This window comes from Salmo salar, chromosome 07 (assembly GCF_965601325.2).
Source record: "Salmo salar chromosome 07, fSalSal1, whole genome shotgun sequence".
Lineage (NCBI taxonomy): Eukaryota > Metazoa > Chordata > Actinopteri > Salmoniformes > Salmonidae > Salmo > Salmo salar.
In genome coordinates this window covers 73,079,960-73,103,348 of record NC_138297.1, presented here as the reverse complement: position 1 = coordinate 73,103,348, position 23,389 = coordinate 73,079,960, and the positions used below count along the sequence as shown (strand labels likewise).

The 23,389-nt window shown below is 45.9% G+C and overlaps 1 protein-coding gene across 1 annotated transcript in view; it reads right to left on the bottom strand.

Moving 5' to 3' along the window:
* Positions 1-15,399, bottom strand: part of LOC106592472 (globoside alpha-1,3-N-acetylgalactosaminyltransferase 1) — a 33,703-nt gene extending 18,304 nt beyond the window's left edge. The window contains exon 1 of the mRNA XM_082978068.1: positions 15,213-15,399. Coding sequence (XP_082834194.1) covers positions 15,213-15,280 — 68 coding nt within the window. The 5' untranslated portion in view covers positions 15,281-15,399. The remainder of the gene's footprint in view (positions 1-15,212) is intronic.
* Positions 15,400-23,389: the final 7,990 nt, after the last annotated feature.

Sequence of the window (23,389 nt, the reverse complement as noted above, 5' to 3'; positions counted from 1 at the left end):
CTCAAAAACTCCCCACCTTATGTTCTTCAAATGGATGTCAGCTGTGAGAAATGAGATGCCCACGTGTTGACTTTTGTTTACTACATGTCCGGGGATGCTATTCAGGAGGACATACTGTTCTGTCTCACGATTCCTGAGCATGAAACTGCACAGAGGATGTTCAGTGTGCTGTGTGGCTATATTGATGAAAAACTGATTCCATGGGAACGAATGGTGGGCTTTTGCACAGATGGGGCTCCATCTATCATGGGACGGCGGGCAGGCCTCTAAACTCTAGTTATGAATGTGTCTGCCTCTGCCATATGGATGCATTGTATGATACATACATGGTTATAACATCTACAGAAAAGACAGAAATGCCAATGGGGGCAGTGTTGCAGACTATATTCCGAACCACATTCCTGTAAAGATTAGAAAGGATCTCATGTAAAATACTGTTGAAGTAATATGGCTACAGGTTAATCTGCCTCACAAAAAGCCCATTCTTATGGGAATCTGTTGTAGACCACCAAGTGCTAACAGTCAGTATCTGGATAATATCTGTGAAATGCTTGATAATGTATGTGATATCAATGGAGAGGTATATTTTCTGGGTGATTTCAATATTGACTAGCTTTCATCATGCTGCCCACTCAAGAAAATGCTTCAAACTTGAATATCAGTCAACCTACCAGGGTATTTACTAATGCTGCAGAATGTGTTTTAATGCAGTATCCAAATCCATAGGATGTAGTGATCACAGTATAACAGCCATATCTAGGAAAACCAAAGCTCCAAAGACTGGGCCTAATATAGTGAATAAGAGGTCATACAAGACGTTTTGTAGTGATTGTTATGTTGATGATGTACAGAATATTTGCTGGTCTGTGGTGTGTAATGAGGAGCAACCAGACACCGCACTTGACACAATTACGACATTGCTTATTCCAGTTGCTAATAAGCATGCACCCATCAAGAAAATTACTGTAAAAACTGTTAATCTACTTGGATTGATAAGGAATTGACAAATGGTATGGCAAATAAGTCTGGAAATTGAGAAATTATGTGACTAAACTAAATAAAAATAAGAAACTATACAAAACTAAATTATATAAAGAATGACAGTAAAAAGCTTTGGAGCATCTTAAATGACGTTTTGGGCAAAAAGGCAAACTCAGCTCCATCATTCATTAAATCAGATGGCTCATTCATCACAAAACCCACAGATATTGCCAACTAATTTAATGATTTTTTCTTTGGCAAGATTAGCAAACGTAGGCATGACATGCCAGCAGTGGTGGAAAAAGTACCCAATTGTCATACTTATGTAAAAGTAAAGATACCTTAATAGAAAATGTCTCTCGTAAAAAGTGAAAGTCACCTAGCAAAATAGTACCTAACTAAAAGTGTAAAGGTTTTTGCTTTAAAATGTACTTAAGTATCAAAAGTAAATGTAATTGCACAAATATACTTAAGTATCAAAAGTCAAATGAAAAGTCAAATATTTTCAAATTCCTTATATTAAGCAAACCAGACGGCACCATTTTCTTGTTATTTTTTATTTACAGATAGCCATGGGCACACTCCATAACTCAGACATAATTTACAAATTGTCACGCCCTGACCAGGTGAACTCTTCTATTTTGGTCAGGGTGTGGCATTTCTATAGTTTATTTTCTATGTTTTTGGTATAGCCTTGCTTTGGGGCGTATTTCTATGTTGGGTTCTGTCAATTCCCAATCAGAGACAGCTGTCACTAGTTGCCTCTGATTGGGGAATCATATTTAAGTTCCTTTTCCCCCCACGATGTTTGTGGGTTGTTGTCTCTTTTTGTTGGAGCAGTAGCGATACGTTTAATCTCTGTTTTGACCGTGTTATTTCAGTCTGTAATAAATAACATGAGTTCGCTCCCAGCTGCGCCTTGGTCCACTTCTTCCTTCCTGCACGACGATCGTTACAGAACAACCCACCAAACCAGGACCAAGCAGCGGGAGGAAAAGGACCGCGAGAGATGGGCTCGCGAGGGAAAGGAGTTCTGGACCTGGGAGGAGATCATGTCGGGGAAAGGACCCTGGCGGAAGGATTCCCAGGTCGAGGAGGTGATGCCAGCCGGTGGAAGGAGTCGCAGGCGGCGGTTGAGGAGGCCCGGAAGACACCCCCAATAATTTTTTTTGGGGGGGGCTAATGGGGTGGTCCGGAAGGGCAGAGGAAGAGCCCAGACCACTGCTCTCGTGGGGGATAACGGCGAAGGAGGAGGCAGAGATGTGGCAGGTCCTGGAGGACCTGCGTAGGGACAGCGTGGAGGAAGAGCCTTGGGTGGCAGAGGTGCGCACGGTATCACCAGTGCGCCTGCACAGCCCAGTGCGCTCTGTGCCAGCGCCCCACATTTGCCGGGCTAGGGGGAGTGTTCAGCGAGGACGTGTTGTGCCGGCTCAGCGCTCCTGGCCTCCGGTGCCCCTTCTCGGTCCGATGTATCCTGCACCGAGGACGCGCACTGTGTCTCCGGTACGGCTACACAGCCCAGTGCGTTCTGTGCCAGCGCTCCACACTTGCCAGGCTAAGGTGGGTGTTGAGCCAGAACGGGTGATGTCAGCTGTGCACTCCAGACCTCCAGTGCGCCTCCTCGGTCCAGGATATCCGGCGCCGCTTATGCGCACTGTGTCGCCGGTGTGCGGTCACAGTTCAGTCTGGCCCGTCCCTGCTCCCCGCACCAGGTTAGTGGTGCGTGTCCCCAGTCCTGTCCGGCCCATCCCTGCTCCCCGCACCAGGTTAGTGGTGCGCGTCCCCAGTCCAGTCCGGCCCGTCCCTGCTCCCCGCACCAAGCCAGTGGTGTGTGCCCCCAGTCCAGTCCGGCCCATCCCTGCTCCCCGCACCAGGTTAGTGGTGCGTGTCCCCAGTCCTGTCCGGCCCATCCCTGCTCCCCGCACCAGGTTAGTGGTGCGTGTCCCCAGTCCTGTCCGGCCCATCCCTGCTCCCCGCACCAGGTTAGTGGTGCGTGTCCACAGTCCTGTCCGGCCCATCCCGGCTCCCCGCACCAAGCCGGTGGTGTGTGCCCCCAGTCCAGTCCGGCCCATCCCTGCTCCCCGCACCAGGTTAGTGGTGCGTGTCCCCAGTCCTGTCCGGCCCGTCCCTGCTCCCCGCACCAGGTTAGTGGTGCGTGTCCCCAGTCCTGTCCGGCCCGTCCCTGCTCCCCGCACCAGGTTAGTGGTGCGTGTCCACAGTCCTGTCCGGCCCATCCCGGCTCCCCGCACCAAGCCGGTGGTGCGTGTCCCCAGTCCAGTCCGGCCCGTCCCTGCTCCCCGCACCAGGTTGGTGGTGCGTGTCCCCAGGCCAGTCCGGCCCGTCCCTGCTCCCCGCACCAGGTTGGTGGTGCGTGTCCCCGGTCCTGTCCGGCCCGTCCCTGTTCCCCGCACCAGGCCCATGGCGCGTGTCCACAGTCCGGCACGGCCTGTGTCCGGTCCACCGGTGACCAGTCCTGTTCCGGTCGGCGGCTCCGCTCCGGAGCCTGAGCATGCCGCTCCACCGTGGTCCAGTCCGGGCCAGAGGGGTAGGGCTAGGGTGGAGGCATGGGGAGAAACACGCCCGGGGCCAGAGCCTCCACCGAGGGTGAGGCGCCCACCCGGGTCCCCCCCCCTAATAGACTTTAGGTTGGTGCGCCGGGAGTACGCACCGTTGGAGGGGGGGTACTGTCACGCCCTGACCAGGTGAACTCTTCTATTTTGGTCAGGGTGTGGCATTTCTATAGTTTATTTTCTATGTTTTTGGTATAGCCTTGCTTTGGGGCGTATTTCTATGTTGGGTTCTGTCGATTCCCAATCAGAGACAGCTGTCACTAGTTGCCTCTGATTGGGGAATCATATTTAAGTTCTTTTTCCCCCCACGATGTTTGTGGGTTGTTGTCTCTTTTTGTTGGAGCAGTAGCGATACGTTTAATCTCTGTTTTGACCGTGTTATTTCAGTCTGTAATAAATAACATGAGTTCGCTCCCAGCTGCGCCTTGGTCCACTTCTTCCTTCCTGCACGACGATCGTTACACAAATGAAGCATGTGTGTTTAGTTAGTCCGCCAGATCAGAGGCAGTAGGGATGACCAGAAATGTTCTCTTGATAAGTCAGTGAATTTGATAATTTTCCTGTCCTGCTGAGCATTCAACATGTAATGAATACTTTTGGGTGTCAGGGAAAATGTATGGAGTAAAAAGTACATTCTTTTCATTAGGAATGTAGTGAAGTAAAAGTTGTAAAAAATTATAAATAGTGAAGTAAAGTACAGATACCAAAAAAACAACTTAAGTAGTACTTTAAATAATTTTTACATAATTACTTTACACCATTGCATGCCAGCAACAAATGTTGACACTACACAACTACACAATTTAGATATGGCAAATAGTAGTGGCAATATAATCCACAATTATGCTCAGTAATATTCCATCCAGGTTGTCGGATCCTGGTGGCTTGTCATTGTAGATATACAACAATCATTTGTTCATCTGTTCATCAGTATTGTTCCAAGATGGCGTAGCAGTGGGTTGTCTGTTTGATTGTCTTGTCCCGTCCCTTGTATATATTGTTTTTCTTTGTATATATTTGTATTATTTTTAATCTCATTTTCCATCTACGGACTGAACATACTCTCCTGCAACCTGCCTCACCCAATGTGGTATGGATCTGCTATTTTTTCACTTATGAACCGGAACCCCCTTCAGAGGCTAGCCAGCTAACTAGCTACTAGCTAGTAGTCAGTTAGCCACTGCTAGCGGTCATCACCGTTAACTCGGACTGCCAACCTCAGCCCGGGCAACTCCTGCCAGCCTGCACAGTGCGATATAGTCCCAGAGCATATCGGACTGCTTTTCTCTACCACATCTCCGGATTCCTACCGCAAGCTCTGAACATTTACTCCGGATCATCGCAGCTAACTAGCTGCTATCCAAGTGGCTACTCCTGTCTAACATCTCTGTCCCGAAGCAAGCACCAGTTAGCCTGGAGCTAGCCTCGAACTAGGCCCATCTCCCGGCTAGCCGAATGAGATCCATCAAGCAATCCCTGGGCTTCAATTACCTCTTTGCCAATTGGCCTGGACCCTTTGCTGCCGACACGGAGCCCCGCCGATCCATCACGTCTGGTCTACCGACATAACCGTCCAAAGGGGTTCCTGTCCCAAAGCAAGCACCAGTTAGCCTGGAGCTAGCCTCGAGCTAGGCTCTTCTCCCGGCTAGCCGAAGAAATCCATAAGATTATTCCATGGCTTCAATACCTCTTCTGCCAATTGGCCTGGACCCTTGCTGCCGACACGGAGCCTCGCCGATCCATCATGACTGGTCTGCCGACGTAACCTTCTGAGAAGGTTTCTACAGGCTCTCCCGTTGCGACGTCTCCCTGAGGCCCATCTACTAGCCTGCTGCTAGCTGTCTGAATCGCCGTGCCTCCAGCTTGCCTAGCATCTGACTGGACCCTACGATCACTCGGTTACACATGCCTCTCCCTAATGTCAATTTGACTTGTCTATTGCTGTTTTGGTTAGTCATTTTTGTCTTATTTCACTATAGAGGCTCCAGCCCTGCTCAAAATGCCTAAGTTAGCCCTTATGTTCCACCCCCCACTCATGCGGTGACCGCACCTGGCTTAAATGGACCCTCTAGAGACAAAACCTCCCTCATCGTCACTCAATGCCTAGGCTTACCTCTACTGTACTCACATCCTACCATACCCTTGTCTGTACATTATGCTCTTTTATGCTCTTTTTACTCTCTGTTCCAAATGCACTAGACGACCAGTTCTTTTAGTCTCTTTCCGTACTCTTGTCCTACTCCTTCTTTGTTCCTCTGGTGATGTAGAGGTTAACCCATGCTCTGCAGCCCCCAGCATCACTCCCATTCCCCAGGCAATCTCATTTGTTGACTTCTGTAACCGTAAAAGCATTGGTTTCATGCATGTTAACATTAGAAGCTTCCTCCCTAAGTTTGTTTAATTCACTGCTTAGCACACTCTGCCAACCCGGATGTCCTAGCCATGTCTGAATCCTGGCTTAGTAAGGCCACCAAAAATCCTGACATTTCCATTCCTAACTATAACATTTTCTGACAAGATAGAACTGCCAAAGGGGGCAGAGTTGCAATCTACTGCAGAGATAGCCTTCAGAGTTATGTCATACTATCCGGGTCTGTGCCCAAACAATTACAGCTTCTACTTCTATAAATGCACCTTTCCAGAAACAAGTCTCTCACAGTTGCCGCTTGTTATAGACCCCCCTCGGCCCCCAGTTGTGCCCTGGACACCATATGTGAATTGATCGCCACCCATCTATCTTCAGAGTTCGTACTGTTAGGTGAGATCCTGGTTGAACCGTAGCTGGAAGCTCCGGACTGTGAACCGTCGCCGGAAGCTCTGGACTGTGAATCTGTCGCCGGAAGTTCTGGACTGTGAACTGTCGCCAGAAGCTCTGGACTGTGAACCGTCGCCGGAAGCTCTGGACTGTGAATGCGCACTGGAGGCCTAGTGAGTGGAGCCGTCACTACCTAAATATGATCCCCAATCAGAGGCAACGATAAACAGCTGCCTCTAATTAGGAAGCATATTAGCACCAACATAGAATATGAATATACTAGATCACCCCCTATTCACGCCCTGACCTACTACACCATAGAGAACCAAGGGCGCTCTATGGTCAGGGCGTGACAAAGGCTAGCTTTTTCAAACAGAAATTTGCTTCCTGTAGCACTAATTCCAAAAAGTTTTGGGACAGTGTGAAGTCCATGGAAAATAAGAGCACCTCCTCCCAGCTGCCGACTGCACTGAGGATAGGAAATACTGTCACCACCGATAAATCTACAATAATCGATCATTTCAATAAGCATTTTACCACGGCTGGCCATGCTTTCCACCTGGCTACCCCTACCCCGGCCAACATCTCAGCAACCCCCCCCCCCCCCCCCCCGCTTCTCCTTCACCCAAATCCAGACAGCTGATGTTCTGAAAGAACTGCAAGATCTGGATACCTACAAATCAGCTGGGCTAAAAAACGTACCCGATTTAATCTGGTTACTACTCCTGCCCAGAAACTAGAATATGCATATAATTAGTCGATTTGGATAGAAAACACTCTAAAGTTTCTAAAACTGTTTGACTGGTGTCTGTGAGTATAACAGAACTCATATGGCAGGCCAAAACCTGAGAAGATTCCATAAAGGAAGTGCCCTGTCTGACATTTTGTTGTCCTTCTTGCATCTCTATCGACATTACAGCATCTGTGATGTAATGTGACACTTTCTAAGGCTTCCATTGGCTCTCTAAAGCCGCCAGAAAGTGGAATGGGGTGTCTCCTGTCTCTGGGCAAAGTACAGCAGCAGAGTTTGTAAGTGGTCAGCCTGGGGACAGTGAGACTGGAGATGCGCGGTCACAAGAACTCGCCATGTTTTTCTTTCAGTCTTTGAATGAATACAACGTTGCCCGGTTGGAATATTATCGCTATTTTACAAGAAAAATTGCATAAAAATTGATTTTAAACAGTGTTTGACATGCTTCTAAGTACGGTAATGGAATATTTTGAAATTTTTTGTCACGAAATGCGCTCGCACGTTACCCTTCGGATAGTGACCTGAACGCACGAACAAAACAGAGGTATTTGGATATAACTATGGATTATTTGGAACCAAAACATTTGTTGTTGAAGTAGAAGACCTGGGAGTGCATTCTGACGAAGAACAGCAAAGGTAATCCAATTTTTCTAATAGTAATTCTGAGTTTAGGTGACCCCGAAGTTGGCGGATGTCAAAATAGCTAGCCGTGATGGCCGAGCTATGTACTCAGAATATTGCAAAATGTGCTTTCGCCGAAAAGCTATTTTAAAATCGGACATAGCGATTGCATAAAGGAGTTCTGTATCTATAATTCTTAAAATAATTGTTATGTATTTTGTCAACGTTTATCATGAGTAATTTAATAAATTCACCGGACGTTTTCGGTGGGTATGCTAGTTCTGAACATCACATGCTAATGTAAAAAGCTGGTTTTGATATAAATATGAACTTGATTGAACAAAACATGCATGTATTGTATAACATAATGTCCTAGGAGTGTCATCTGATGAAGATCATCAAAGGTTAGTGCTGCATTTAGCTGTGGTCTGGGTTTATGTGACATACAGTGCCTTGCGAAAGTATTCGGCCCCCTTGAATTTTTCGACCTTTTGCCACATTTCAGGCTTCAAACATAAAGATATAAAACTGTAATTTTTTGTGAAGAATCAACAACAAGTGGGACACAATTATGAAGTGGAACGAAATTTATTGGATATTTCAAACTTTTTTAACAAATAAAAAACTGAACAATTGGCCGTGCAAAATTATTCAGCCCCTTTACTTTCAGTGCAGCAAACTCTCTCCAGAAGTTCAGTGAGGATCTCTGAATGATCCAATGTTGACCTAAATGACTAATGATGATTAATAGAATCCACCTGTGTGTAATCAAGTCTCCGTATAAATGCACCTGCTCTGTGATAGTCTCAGAGGTCCGTTTAAAGCGCAGAGAGCATCATGAAGAACAAGGAACTCACCAGGCAGGTCCGAGATACTGTTGTGGAGAAGTTTAAAGCCGGATTTGGATACAAAAAGATTTCCCAAGCTTTAAACATCCCAAGGAGCACTGTGCAAGCGATAATATTGAAATGGAAGGAGTATCAGACCACTGCAAATCTACAAAGACCCGGCCGTCCCTCTAATCTTTCAGCTCATACAAGGAGAAGACTGATCAGAGATGCAGCCAAGAGGCCCATGATCACTCTGGATGAACTGCAGAGATCTACAGCTGAGGTGGGAGACTCTGTCCATAGGACAACAATCAGTCGTATACTGCACAAATCTGGCCTTTATGGAAGTTTGCCACTAGCCACCTGGGAGACACACCAAACATGTGGAAGAAGGTGCTCTGGTCAGATGAAACCAAAATCGAACTTTTTGGCAACAATGCAAAACGTTATGTTTGGCGTAAAAGCAACACAGCTCATCACCCTGAACACACCATCCCCACTGTCAAACATGGTGGTGGCAGCATCATGGTTTGGGCCTGCTTTTCTTCAGCAGGGGCAGGGAAGATGGTTAAAATTGATGGGAAGATGGATGGAGCCAAATACAGGACCATTCTGGAAGAAAACCTGATGGAGTCTGCAAAAGACCTGAGACTGGGACGGAGATTTGTCTTCCAACAAGACAATGATCCAAAACATACATCAAAATCTACAATGGAATGGTTCACAAATAAACATATCCAGGTGTTAGAATGGCCAAGTCAAAGTCCAGACCTGAATCCAATCGAGAATCTGTGGAAAGAACTGAAAACTGCTGTTCACAAACGCTCTCCATCCAACCTCACTGAGCTCGAGCTGTTTTGCAAGGAGGAATGGGCAAAAATGTCAGTCTCTCGATGTGCAAAACTGATAGAGACATACCCCAAGCGACTTACAGCTGTAATCGCAGCAAAAGGTGACGCTACAAAGTATTAACTTAAAGGGGGCTGAATAATTTTGCACGCCCAATTTTTCAGTTTTTTTATTTGTTAAAAAAGTTTGAAATATCCAATAAATTTCGTTCCACTTCATGATTGTGTCCCACTTGTTGTTGATTCTTCACAAAAAATTACAGTTTTATATAAATTTATGTTTGAAGCCTGAAATGTGGCAAAAGGTCGAAAAGTTCAAGGGGGCCGAATACTTTCGCAAGGCACTGTATATGCTTGCTTTGAAAATGGCTGTGTGATTATTTGTGTCTATGTACTCTCCTAACATAATCTAATGTTTTGTTTTTGCTGTAAAGCCTTTTTGAAATCGGACAATGTGGTTAGATTAACGAGAGTCTTATCTTTAAAATGGTGTAAAATAGTTGAAAATTGAATTGTGGTATTTTAGTGGGTTTTGTATTTCGCGCCGTGCGATGCCATTGGCTGTTGGCTAGGGGTTCCGCAGGCGGAACGGGGTTCCGCTAGCGGAACGTCTGTCCTCAACAGGTTAATGAGTTAATAATTGCCTGATTCATTTAATCACATAGTTATAAAACGTTAATCATTCGATGAGCAGCAGTCGTCACATGATCCGTTACAACTTCACGACACATGTAACTTATCCAGAACGCTGCAGCCCGCCTGGTTTTCAACCTTCCCAAGTTCTCTCATGTTTCTCCGCTCCTCCACACACTCCACTGGCTTCCAGTAGAAGCTCTGCTACAAGACCATGGTGTTTACCTACGGAACAGCAGGAGGAAATGCCCCTCCCTACCTTCAGGCTATGATCAAACCCTACACCCTGACCTGAGCACTCCGTTCTGCCACCTCTGGTCTCTTGTCCCTCCCTACCTTCAGGCTATGATCAAACCCTACACCCTGACCTGAGCACTCCGTTCTGCCACCTCTGGTCTCTTGCCCCTCCCTACCTTCAGGCTATGATCAAACCCTACACCCTGACCTGAGCACTCCGTTCTGCCACCTCTGGTCTCTTGCCCCTCCCTACCTTCAGGCTATGATCAAACCCTACACCCTGACCTGAGCACTCCGTTCTGCCACCTCTGGTCTCTTGCCCCTCCCTACCTTCAGGCTATGATCAAACCCTACACCCTGACCTGAGCACTCCGTTCTGCCACCTCTGGTCTCTTGCCCCTCCCTACCTTCAGGCTATGATCAAACCCTACACCCTGACCTGAGCACTCCGTTCTGCCACCTCTGGTCTCTTGCCCCTCCCTACCTTCAGGCTATGATCAAACCCTACACCCTGACCTGAGCACTCCGTTCTGCCACCTCTGGTCTCTTGCCCCTCCCTACCTTCAGGCTATGATCAAACCCTACACCCTGACCTGAGCACTCCGTTCTGCCACCTCTGGTCTCTTGCCCCTCCCTACCTTCAGGCTATGATCAAACCCTACACCCTGACCTGAGCACTCCGTTCTGCCACCTCTGGTCTCTTGCCCCTCCCTACCTTCAGGCTATGATCAAACCCTACACCCTGACCTGAGCACTCCGTTCTGCCACCTCTGGTCTCTTGCCCCTCCCTACCTTCAGGCTATGATCAAACCCTACACCCTGACCTGAGCACTCCGTTCTGCCACCTCTGGTCTCTTGCCCCTCCCTACCTTCAGGCTATGATCAAAACCTTCACCCTAACCTGAGCACTCCGTTCTGCCACCTCTGGTCTCTTGTCCCTCCCTACCTTCAGGCTATGATCAAACCCTACACCCTGACCTGAGCACTCCGTTCTGCCACCTCTGGTCTCTTGCCCCTCCCTACCTTCAGGCTATGATCAAACCCTACACCCTGACCTGAGCACTCCGTTCTGCCACCTCTGGTCTCTTGCCCCTCCCTACCTTCAGGCTATGATCAAACCCTACACCCTGACCTGAGCACTCCGTTCTGCCACCTCTGGTCTCTTGCCCCTCCCTACCTTCAGGCTATGATCAAAACCTTCACCCTAACCTGAGCACTCCGTTCTGCCACCTCTGGTCTCTTGTCCCTCCCTACCTTCAGGCTATGATCAAACCCTACACCCTGACCTGAGCACTCCGTTCTGCCACCTCTGGTCTCTTGCCCCTCCCTACCTTCAGGCTATGATCAAACCCTACACCCTGACCTGAGCACTCCGTTCTGCCACCTCTGGTCTCTTGTCCCTCCCTACCTTCAGGCTATGATCAAAACCTACACCCCGACCTGAGCACTCCGTTCTGCCACCTCTGGTCTCTTGCCCCTCCCTACCTTCAGGCTATGATCAAACCCTACACCCCGATCTGAGCACTCTGTTCTGGCACCTCTGGTCTCTTGGTCCTCCCTCTCAGCCCAGTCTAAGCTCTTCTCTGTCCTGGCACCCCAATGGCGGAACCAGCTTCCCCCTGAAGCTAGGACAGCAGAGTCCCTGCCCATCTTCTGAAAACATTTGAAACCCTACCTCATCAAACAGCTAAGTTATTGAGGAAAAAATGTTCTTTCTATGCCTATGATATGTGGATGTCCCACCTAGCTATCTGGAGATGACTGCACTAACTGTAAGTCTCTCTAGATAAGAGTATCTGCTAAATGAGTGACATGTCAAATGTAAAAATGTACACCAAAGCTAGATAAAGTGCACCTTTAGTTTACATGGGATATGCTTGAGACATTACTATTTACTATTTACTATCTCTCTCAGAATGACCTTCTTGATCCTAATCAGTCAGGTTTCAAGACTGGGCATTCAACTGAGACTGCTCTTCTCTGTGTCACGGAGGCTCTCCGCACTGCTAAAGCTAACTCTATCTCCTCTGCTCTCATCCTTCTAGACCTATCTGCTGCCTTTGATACTGTGAACCATCAGATCCTCCTCTCCACCCTCTCCGAGTTGGGCATCTACGGCGCGGCCCACGCTTGGATTGCGTCCTACCTGACAGGTCGCTCCTACCAGGTGGCGTGGCGAGAATCTGTCTCCGCACCATGCGCTCTCACCACTGGTGTCCCCCAGGGCTCTGTTCTAGGCCCTCTCCTATTCTCGCTATACACCAAGTCACTTGGCTCTGTCATATCCTCACATGGTCTCTCCTATCATTGCTATGCAGACGACACACAATTAATCTTCTCCTTTCCCCCTTCTGATAACCAGGCGGCGAATCGCATCTCTGCATGTCTGTCAGACATATCAGTGTGGATGACGGATCACCAGCTCAAGCTGAACCTCGGCAAGACGGAGCTGCTCTTCCTCCTGGGGAAGGACTGCCCGTTCCATGATCTCGCCATCACGGTTGACAACTCCCTTGTGTCCTCCTCCCAGAGTGCTAAGAACCTTGGCGTGATCCTGGACAACACCCTGTCGTTCTCCACTAACATCAAGGCGGTGACCCGATCCTGTAGGTTCATGCTCTACAACATTCGCAGAGTACGACCCTGCCTCACACAGGAAGCGGCGCAGGTCCTAATCCAGGCACTTGTCATCTCCCGTCTGGATTACTGCAACTCGCTGTTGGCTGGGCTTCCTGCCTGTGCCATTAAACCCCTACAACTCATCCAGAACGCCGCAGCCCGTCTGGTGTTCAACCTTCCCAAGTTCTCTCACGTCACCCCGCTCCTCCGCTCTCTCCACTGGCTTCCAGTTGAAGCTCGCATCCGCTACAAGACCATGGTGATTGCCTACGGAGCTGTGAAGGGAACGGCACCTCCATACCTTCAGGCTCTGATCAGGCCCTACACCCAAACAAGGGCACTGCGTTCATCCACCACTGGCCTGTTGGCCCCCCTACCTCTGAGGAAGCACAGTTCCCGCTCAGCCCAGTCAAAACTGTTCGCTGCTCTGGCACCCCAATGGTGGAACAAGCTCCCTCACGACGCCAGGACAGCGGAGTCAATCACCACCTTCCGGAGACACCTGAAACCCCACCTCTTTAAGGAATACCTAGGATAGGATAAAGTAATCCTTCTAACCCCCCCCCCCCCCCCCCCCTTAAAAGATTTAGATGCACTATTGTAAAGTGGTTGTTCCACTGGATATCATAAGGTGAATGCACCATTTTGTAAGTCGCTCTGGATAAGAGCGTCTGCTAAATAACTTAAATGTAATGTAAATATTTGCAATTGTCTTTCAGTGTCACTACAAGTACACTGAATGTGTACAGAGAACACTCAAATAAAATCTTACAGGTAGAGTTTAAAACCGCTTTGGGCTAGGGGGCAGTATTTTGACGTCTGGATGACAAGTGTGCCCAAAGTAAACTGCCTGTTACTCAGGCCCAGAAGCTAGGATATGCAGATTTGGTAGATTTGGATAGAAGATTTGGATAGAAAACACTGAAGTTTCTAAAACTGTTAAAATAATGTCTGTGATTTTTTTTTTATGTGAGTGGGTTTTCCAATGAATGCCTATTGACTACGTAATGGGTTAGGGCACAGATTGCAGTTCCTATAGCTTCCACTAGATGTCAACAGTCTTTAGACATGGTGTCAGGCTTGTTTTCTGAAAAATGAAGAAGAATGAGACCTTTTGGTTAGGGGACTGGAGAAGCATCCAGTACTGGATTGCGTGACTGTGTGTGTACCCTTCATTCTTTTTCCTTTCTATTGAATACGCTATTGTTCGGTTCAAATATTATTGATTATTTAGACAATTGACAACCTGAGGATTAATTATAAACATCGTTTGACATGTTTCAATGAACTTTACCGGTACTATTAGGATGTATTTGTCTGCATGTTTTGATCGCCTTTGAGCCAGTGGATTACTGAACAAAACGCAAGTTTTTGGGATATAAAGAGGGACTTTATCGAACAAAACGACCATTTATTGTGTTCCGGGACCCTTGTGATTGCAATCAGATGAAGATCTTCAAAGGTAAGTGATTCATTTTATCGCTATTTCTGACTTTCGTGACTGCTCTGCTTGGTTGGAAAATGTTTGTATGCGTTTTGTGTGCAGGGTGCTATCCTCAGATAATTGCATGTTATGCTTTTGCCGTGAAGCCTTTTTGAAATCTGCCAAAATGGCTGGATTAACAAGAAGTTTATCTTTTAACCGATGTATAACACTTGTATTTTCATGAATGTTCATTATTGCTATTGCTGTCATTTGAATTTGGCGCTCTGCAATTTCACCGGATGTTGGCCAGATGGGACGCTAGCGTCCTACCCTTTCCAGAGAGGTGGGTAGATAAGGTTGATATTACTGTGATATTCGTGTATGTAGGTGGCAGGGAAGTCAGGCGCAGGAGAAACCAAGTTGGTTAATATGGAGTATTTAATGAAAAACAAACTCCAAAACCAAAGTACAAAATAAAATGGGTAAAGGATACCCGTCGCACACCGATACACAAACCCACGTAACATAACCTACAAACAATCACCGACAAGGACATGAGGGGAAACAGAGGGTTAAATACACAACATGTAATTAATGGGATTGGAACCAGGTGTGATGGAAGACAAGACAAAACCAATGGAAAATGAAAAACTGATCAATGATGGCTAGAAGACCGGTGACATCGACCACCGAGCATCACCCGTGCAAGGAGGGGCATCGACTTCGGTAGAAGTCGTGACAATTACAAACACTTTTAGGTGGGTCAGTATACTTAGTTGACATGAAATAGTACTTAGTACACTTAGTTGACATGAAATATAACATCCCTTTAATTCAACCTCAATATTCTATGTACAGATTTAGCTGTTCCAAAATAACACCATTTACATACACACAAAGTACATGCACAGTAATTACATAAAATATAGAAAAACACATACCCCAGAAGCAAGAAGATTCCAACAATGAGAAGGAGAACAAACTGCTTTGCATTTGAACTGAAATGCATTGTTTCTCTAATAGTGACAGCAAATATTTAGTTTATCCAACACTAGAAGCAATATCCAATCAAATGAAGATCTCTCCAGTGAAACAAGTGGATCTCTTCAGCACGCCTAGTCAAATGAGGAGGAGGAGCCTCAGCCCTTTGAACTGTACCTCCATGGACATATACACACATCACCATGGTAACCCACACCCTAACCAGAAATAACCCTTTAGTCCTTTACCAACCAACCCTAACCAGTTGTACATGTAGTATCCATCCAAATAAGAAAGTAGAGTCAAATAATGTCAAATATGACCAAATAAGGTCAAATAAGGCCTCATATTTAGCATTAATTAGGATTCCTAATTAGCTACTCTTCTTGGGGACCAAACAGGAAACAACACAACAAATACATAATATACATAATATACATAGAACAACAATTACAGTACAATGTAGTCATTTAGCAGACGCTCCCATTGATTGGTCACAAGTATAATATTAAATAACTCTTTCAACAGCAAGTAAATCCTTGGCGAGAACTTAGTACCTAGTAAAAGTTATTTGTTGTAAGTTAAAAAGTCAGATATCAAATGTACATTCTGTCCTTTGTTTGCAAATACAGGTTTCTCTATCTGGTCATCTCTCCCTTAACCCAGTCTCAGGGGCCCTTAAAGGGACAGACACCCATTTAACATGAACATCACATCCCTCCTAACTTCTCAAAGACAAAACCATTTGGACATTTGTTCAACAGCAGTAATAATAGTAATAATTTAAGGGTGCACACACCAGTCAGAGTGATACAGAGTGAGCCTGCTGGCTACACTAATGAACTCTCATTTTGGCCACTGAGTCATCATTACTTTTTTTTATTTATTTAAGCTTTATTTAGCTAGGAAAGTCAGTTAAGAACAAATTCTTATTTACAATGATGGCCTAGGAACAGTGCTTGTTCAGGGGCAGAACGACAGATTTTTTCCTTGTTAGCTTAGGGATTCAATCTAGCAACCTTTCGGTTTGCTCCATTGTTGAAATGTGTGGCCCAGTCTTTGAGGGTATTGTCCAATGAATGAATGTGGCTATAAACATCCTCAACACAAGCTCTACAAACCACGTTGGCTTGCCAACTTCAACTGTGGTTACCTATCTGATTCCCACAGCATTTCCTGCAGGGCTGCATTCTATTGAATGTTTGAAACAGAGACTTAGATAGACATTGCATCATTTTACTGGCCCCATTATGGTGTCTGTGAGAGTACGGGCAGCGCCATTGAGGACGTCTCCATTTTGTTCTTCTTTTACTTCTATGAGATGGTAAACAAACTGAAAAGGTGCACATTGCCCCCTGATGGTGTTTGAACAGGTATAAAGACAAGGATGGTGATTTACTGCTACCTGGAGGGTGTTGTCTGAACAGGTATAAAGACAAGGATAGTGATTTACTGCCCCCTGAGGGTGTTGTTTGAACAGGTATAAAGACAAGGATGGTGAATTACTGTATTTCCTCTCCAGGGGCGAAAATCTGATATCAACTTTGGAGGGGACAATTACATGAAATTTTCTCAAGAGCAATTCCTGAGGGGGACACCAAAAGTAGTGCTGTAACACATAGCCTACATTGTAATATGGTAAATGTATATTGAGGAACCAAAGAAATAAGGTGTTTGCTGTACTCCTAACTACCGGTACCCAAAACTACACAACTAATCACAACAGCAATACCATTGCCTTTAACAAATCTTAGTTCAGTCACCAGTTTAAGTTGAGAGTGGGGGTATCCATGGCATTTTCCAATTATGTTCCTATTTTACAAGTAAAAAAAATGGTGAACCTTTCATAATGTTGCCAAACAAAGACTCAACAAACTTACCTGAGACTACCTGTCTCTGCCAGTCTGTCCCTGCATATCTGTCCCCAACTCTGCTGTCTGTGTGCCATCTGTTGCCTGCTCTGCCTAATGACATCATTGTGAAACATTTCCATTAGAATTTCATTTCTTTCTTATGAACATTTTATCAACTAGTCTTTGAGATATTAGGCTACTAGGGTTCTTACTTTGTGTTTTGGTGTACTGAAAAATACTCTGATGTCCGTCTTTTATTTTTCTGCCATTTTTCTACCTTGCTGGCTGGCTACTATCTTTTATCATTCTATTTGGGCTTCGATCTAAAAGGTAGCTAGCAAATGTGAAACGGATTAAAATGACAAGAGTTGACAGCTGTATGAGTTCACCATTTACACAACATATGCTGCAACCTTTTGTAATTTTAATAGTTTGTTTCATATTGGCTGGCTTCCAACAATAACTGAATTTGCAAAGCTAGCGAGCACCAATTCCGTTTCAGTGGTGTTTGCTATAATATTTGCTACCCGGGTTAAATAAAGGTGAAATAAAATAAATAAATAAAAGTTCCCTTGCGACAATTTAGCTTTTGTACCGAGACCATTAAATATATTTAAGACAATGGTAGAAGAGAGTGTAGTTCTGTTCAGTTTGGACTTCAGTTTATCGCTAACCTTATCACAGGGACTTTGAAGCACTAATTTACATAATCTGCATGCTGATCTTGGAATAAATTGACGATAGCAAAGATTCCATCTTTGACGAGGCCACATAAATGGAATATGTACTAGCTTGCTTAATAGTTAATATTTGCGCGCTAGCTCTGCATATTCAGCCAGTGTGTGTGCGTGATTGACTGGATTAACCTCACGTCAGTTACGTTCATTGAGTGCCTTTCAGACAGTAGACACGACCCCTCTGTTACCTTGCCAACTAAGGAACTGGCAGTGGATCAAACCATTGTGAGGCAAAGGGTGGGGGGGTCGCAATCTTTTGAAACTTAAAAACGCGCTATTAAGTGTCTATAATCAGCACAATTGCTTTCATTGCGTATTATTAATATTATTTAAATTACATAGTTATGTTTCAGTGGTATATTGGGGGGGACAAATCATATTTTTCCCAGGATGGGGGGGTCGTGTCCCCCCCGTCCCCCCCCGGGATTTCTGCCCCTGTTCCTCTCTATCCAACTCCTGGGTTAACCAGCTCCATTCCTCTCTCCATCTCCTGGGTTAACAAGCTCCATCCCTCTCTCCATCTCCTGGGTTAACCAACTCCATCCCTCTCTCCATCTCCTGGGTCAACCAGCTCCATCCCTCTCTCCATCTCCTGGGTTAACCAACTCCATTCCTCTCTCCATCTCCTGGGTTAACCAACTCCATCCCTCTCTCTATCTCCTGGGTTAACCAGCTCCATTCCTCTCTCCATCTCCTGGGTTAACAAGCTCCATCCCTCTCTCCATCTCCTGGGTTAACCAACTCCATCTCTCTCTCCATCTCCTGGGTTAACCAGCTCCATTCCTCTCTCCATCTCCTGGGTTAACCAGCTCCATTCCTCTCTCCATCTCCTGGGTTAACCAGCTCCATCCCTCTTTCCATCTCCTGGGTTAACCAACTCCATCCCTCTCTCCATCTCCTGGGTTAACCAACTCCATCCCTCTCTCCAGCTCCTGGGTTAACCAGCTCCATCCCTCTCTCTATCTCCTGGGTTAACCAGCTCCATTCCTCTCTCCATCTCCTGGGTTAACCAACTCCATCTCTATCTCCTGGGTTATCCAGCTCCATTCCTCTCTCCATCTCCTGGGTTAACCAGCTCCATTCCTCTCTCCATCTCCTGGGTTAACCAACTCCATCTCTCTCTCCATCTCCTGGGTTAACCAGCTCCATTCCTCTCTCCATCTCCTGGGTTAACCAGCTCCATTCCTCTCTCCATCTCCTGGGTTAACCAGCTCCATCCCTCTCTCCATCTCTTGGGTTAACCAACTCCATCCCTCTCTCCATCTCCTGGGTTACCAACTCCATTCCTCTCTCCATCTCCTGGGTTAACCAACTCCATTCCTCTCTCCATCTCCTGGGTTAACCAGCTCCATCCCTCTCTCCATCTCCTGGGTTAACCAACTCCATTCCTCTCTCCATCTCCTGGGTTAACCAACTCCATCCCTCTCTCCATCTCCTGGGTTAACCAGCTCCATTCCTCTCTCCATCTCCTGGGTTAACCAGCTCCATTCCTCTCTCCATCTCCTGGGTTAACCAACTCCATCCCTCTCTCCATCTCCTGGGTTAACCAGCTCCATTCCTCTCTCCATCTCCTGGGTTAACCAGCTCCATTCCTCTCTCCATCTCCTGGGTTAACCAGCTCCATCCCTCTCTCCATCTCCTGGGTTATCCAGCTCCATTCCTCTCTCCATCTCCTGGGTTATCCAGCTCCATTCCTCTCTCCATCTCCTGGGTTAACCAACTCCATTCCTCTCTCCATCTCCTGGGTTAACCAACTCCATCCCTCTCTCCATCTCCTGGGTTAACCAGCTCCATCTCTCTCTCCATCTCCTGGGTTAACCAACTCCATTCCTCTCTCCATCTCCTGGGTTAATGTGCTCCATGCTGTTTCCTTGTGTTAACGTTGCTAGATTTTACATGAACCATGCTAGCTTTGTTAGTTATAGTTTGTCAACATTCTTACCTCCTACTCAAGCTATTGATTAGCCACAGTTACAGAATCATGCAGACACATTTATTCTTTTGTGGAAGTTTACAGCCAAAGTATTTGCATAAACAAACACATACACTTCCTGGTTCACCTCCACTGTGCATATTAGCCAGACGGCCGGCAGTTAGATGCAGTGATTATAGGGAACATGACTTCGTCAAGTTCTGTGTAAAACGTCGATGTACACAGGAATATTTGAATTGTTTTGGTGTTAGTTAAGGAAACTAAAGGGTTTTGCATAGTTATTGCAGTTTGATAATGTTGGACATACTCACAGTACCTGAGTGTTGGTTATTCATGTCGTGTATTAATTGTGTGTAATTTAGTTACCTGGTAAAGTGAAGTCCTCCCCTGCTTTTATACGACTTGGTTTAGTCCTAAGGGTGGCAAGGCGGGCTACTCTGTGAACGTTTTAGAACACCTACTCATTCAAAGGTTTTTCTTTATTTTCAGACCTTCAGGAGGTCAGGAGGGGCACAAATGCTGTTGGAGACAACATCTACAATGTTCAAGCTTTCGTGAGCTAATCCTTAAATGCCCACACCAGTAGAAATCCACTTTTTATGAGCAGAAAGATAATGGCCAGAACTTACCCATGATGTTGCACCATGATTTATGTTAATAAGTCATCTTTTTTTGTGACATGTATGGACTTGCAGTGACAAATTCTAACTGCCCATTCCGTGCAAATCCATGTGAATGCTGTGTCATTTCCTATGATATGACATACAAATTATTGTCATCCTACGTTTGGTTTCAAGGCTGGGTTTTATTTTAATGTTACCACCCACCAGCATGTCATTGTTTATCAGTCAGAAATATCTGTAAAGTTATTCATCTTTGCAAATGAGATGTGCCAAACAGCCTTGTGTGCACTTGGCTGTCTGAGCCATGGAACAAATAAAAAATGGGGAGAGGCAAAATTATTATCATAATTTCTCAATTATCAATTATTTTTTGAGCTAGAGTGTATTAAATAAATATACTAATAATATATACATACACTACCGACCAAAAGTTTTTGTACACCTACTCATTCAAGGGTTTTTCTTTATTTGTACTATTTTCTACATTGTAGAATAATAGTGAAGACATCAATACTATGAAATAACACATATGGAATCATGTAGTAACCAAAAAAAGTGTTAAACAAATAAAAATATATTTTATATTTGAGATTCTTCAAAGTAGCTACCCTTTGCCTTGATGACAGCTTTGCACACTCTTGGCATTCTCTCAACCAGATTCACCTGTAATGCTTTTCCAACAGTCTTGAAGGAGTTCCCACATATGCTGAGCACTTCTTGGCTGCTTTTCCTTAACTCTGCGGTCCAACTCATCCCAAACCATCTCAATTAGGTTGAGGTCAGGTGATTGTGGAGGCCAGGTCATCTGATGCAGCACTCTATCACTCTCCTTCTTAGTAAAATAGTCCTTACACAGCCTGGAGGTGTGTTGGGTCATTGTCCTGTTGAAAAGCAAATGATAGTCTCACTAAGTGCAAATCAGATGGGATGGCATATCGCTGTAGAATGCTGTGGTAGCTATGCTGGTTAAGTGTGCCTTGAATTCTAAATAAATCACAGAGAGTGTCACCAGCAAAGCACCCCACACAACATCTTATCTCCTCCTCCATGCTTCACAGTGGGAACCACGCATGCGGTGAACATCCATTCACCTACTCTGCATCTCACAAAGACACAACGGTTGGATCCAAAAATCTCACATTTGGACTCATCAGACCAAAGGACAGATTTCCAAAGGTCTAATGTCCATTGCTCATGTTTCTTGGCCCATCAAGTCTCTTCTTCTTATTGGTGTCCTTTAGTAGTGGTTTCTTTGCAGCAATTCGACCATGGAGGCCTGATTCACTCAGTCTCCTCTGAACAGTTGACGTTGAGATGTGTCTGTTACTTGAACTCTGAAGCATTTACTTGGGCTGCAATTTCTGAGGCTGGTAACTCTAATGAACTTATCCTCTGCAGCAAAGGTAACTCTGGGTCTTCCTTTCCTGTGGCGGTCCTCATGAGAGACAGTTTAATCATAGCACTTGATGCTTTTTGCGACTGCACTTGAAGAAACTTTCAAAGTTCTTGACATTTTCCAGATTGACTGACCTTCATGTCTTAAAGTAATGACTGACTGTCGTTTTTCTTTGCTTATTTGAGTTGTTCTTTCTATAATATGGACTTGGTATTTTACCAAATAGGGCTATATTCTGTATAACACCCCCACCTTGTCACAACACAACTGATTGGCTCAAACGCATTAAGAAGGAAATAAATTCCACAAATTAACTTTAAAGAAAGCACACCTGTTAATTGAAATCCAATCCAGGTGACTACCTCATGAAGCTGGTTGAGAGAATGCCAAGAGTGTGCAAAGCTGTCATCAAGGCAAAGTGTGGCTACTTTGAGGAATCTCAAATATAAAATATGTCTTCATTATTATTCTACAATGTAGAAAAAAATTGTACAAAATAAAGAAAAACTCTTGAAGGAGTAGGTGTGTCCAAACTTTTTGACATCTACAGGGTGGTGGTCAGCTGATAGGCAGGAAGCTGATAGAGTCAGCTGTAGCAGGGTGGCTGGTTGTCAGCTGATAGACAGGAAGCTGATAGAGTCAGCTGTAGCAGGGTGGAGGTCAGCTGGTAGACAGGAAGCTGATAGAGTCAGCTGTAGCAGGGTGGAGGTCAGCTGATAGACAGGAAGCTGATAGTCAGCTGTAGCAGGGTGGCTGGTTGTCAGCTGATAGACAGGAAGCTGATAGAGTCAGCTGTAGCAGGGTGGAGGTCAGCTGGTAGACAGGAAGCTGATAGAGTCAGCTGTAACAGGGTGGCTGGCTGTCAGCTGATAGACAGGAAGCTGATAGAGTCAGCTGTAACAGGGTGTGGGTCAGCTGACTCTATCAGCTGATAGAGTCAGCTGTAGCAGGGTGGCTGGCTGTCAGCTGATAGAGTCAGCTGTAGCAGGGTGGAGATCAGCTGATAGAGTCAGCTGCAGCAGGGTGTGGGTCAGCTGGTAGACAGGAAGTTGATAGCATCAGCTGTAGCAGGGTGGCTGGTTGTCAGCTGATAGACAGGAAGCTGATAAAGTCAGCTGTAGCAGGGTGGAGGTCAGCTGGTAGACAGGAAGCTGATTGAGTCAGCTGTAACACGGTGTGGGTCAGCTGGTAGACAGGAAGCTGATAGAGTCAGCTGTAGCAGGGTGGCTGGCTGTCAGCTGATAGAGTCAGCTGTAGCAGGGTGGAGATCAGCTGATAGAGTCAGCTGCAGCAGGGTGTGGGTCAGCTGGTAGACAGGAAGTTGATAGCATCAGCTGTAGCAGGGTGGCTGGTTGTCAGCTGATAGACAGGAAGCTGATAAAGTCAGCTGTAGCAGGGTGGAGGTCAGCTGGTAGACAGGAAGCTGATAGAGTCAGCTGTAACAGGGTGTAGGTCAGCTGGTAGACAGGAAGCTGATAGTCAGCTGTAGCAGGGTAGCTGGTTGTCAGCTGATAGACAGGAAGCTGATAGAGTCAGCTGTAGCAGGGTGGAGGTCAGCTGATAGACAGGAAGCTGATAGAGTCAGCTGTAGCAGA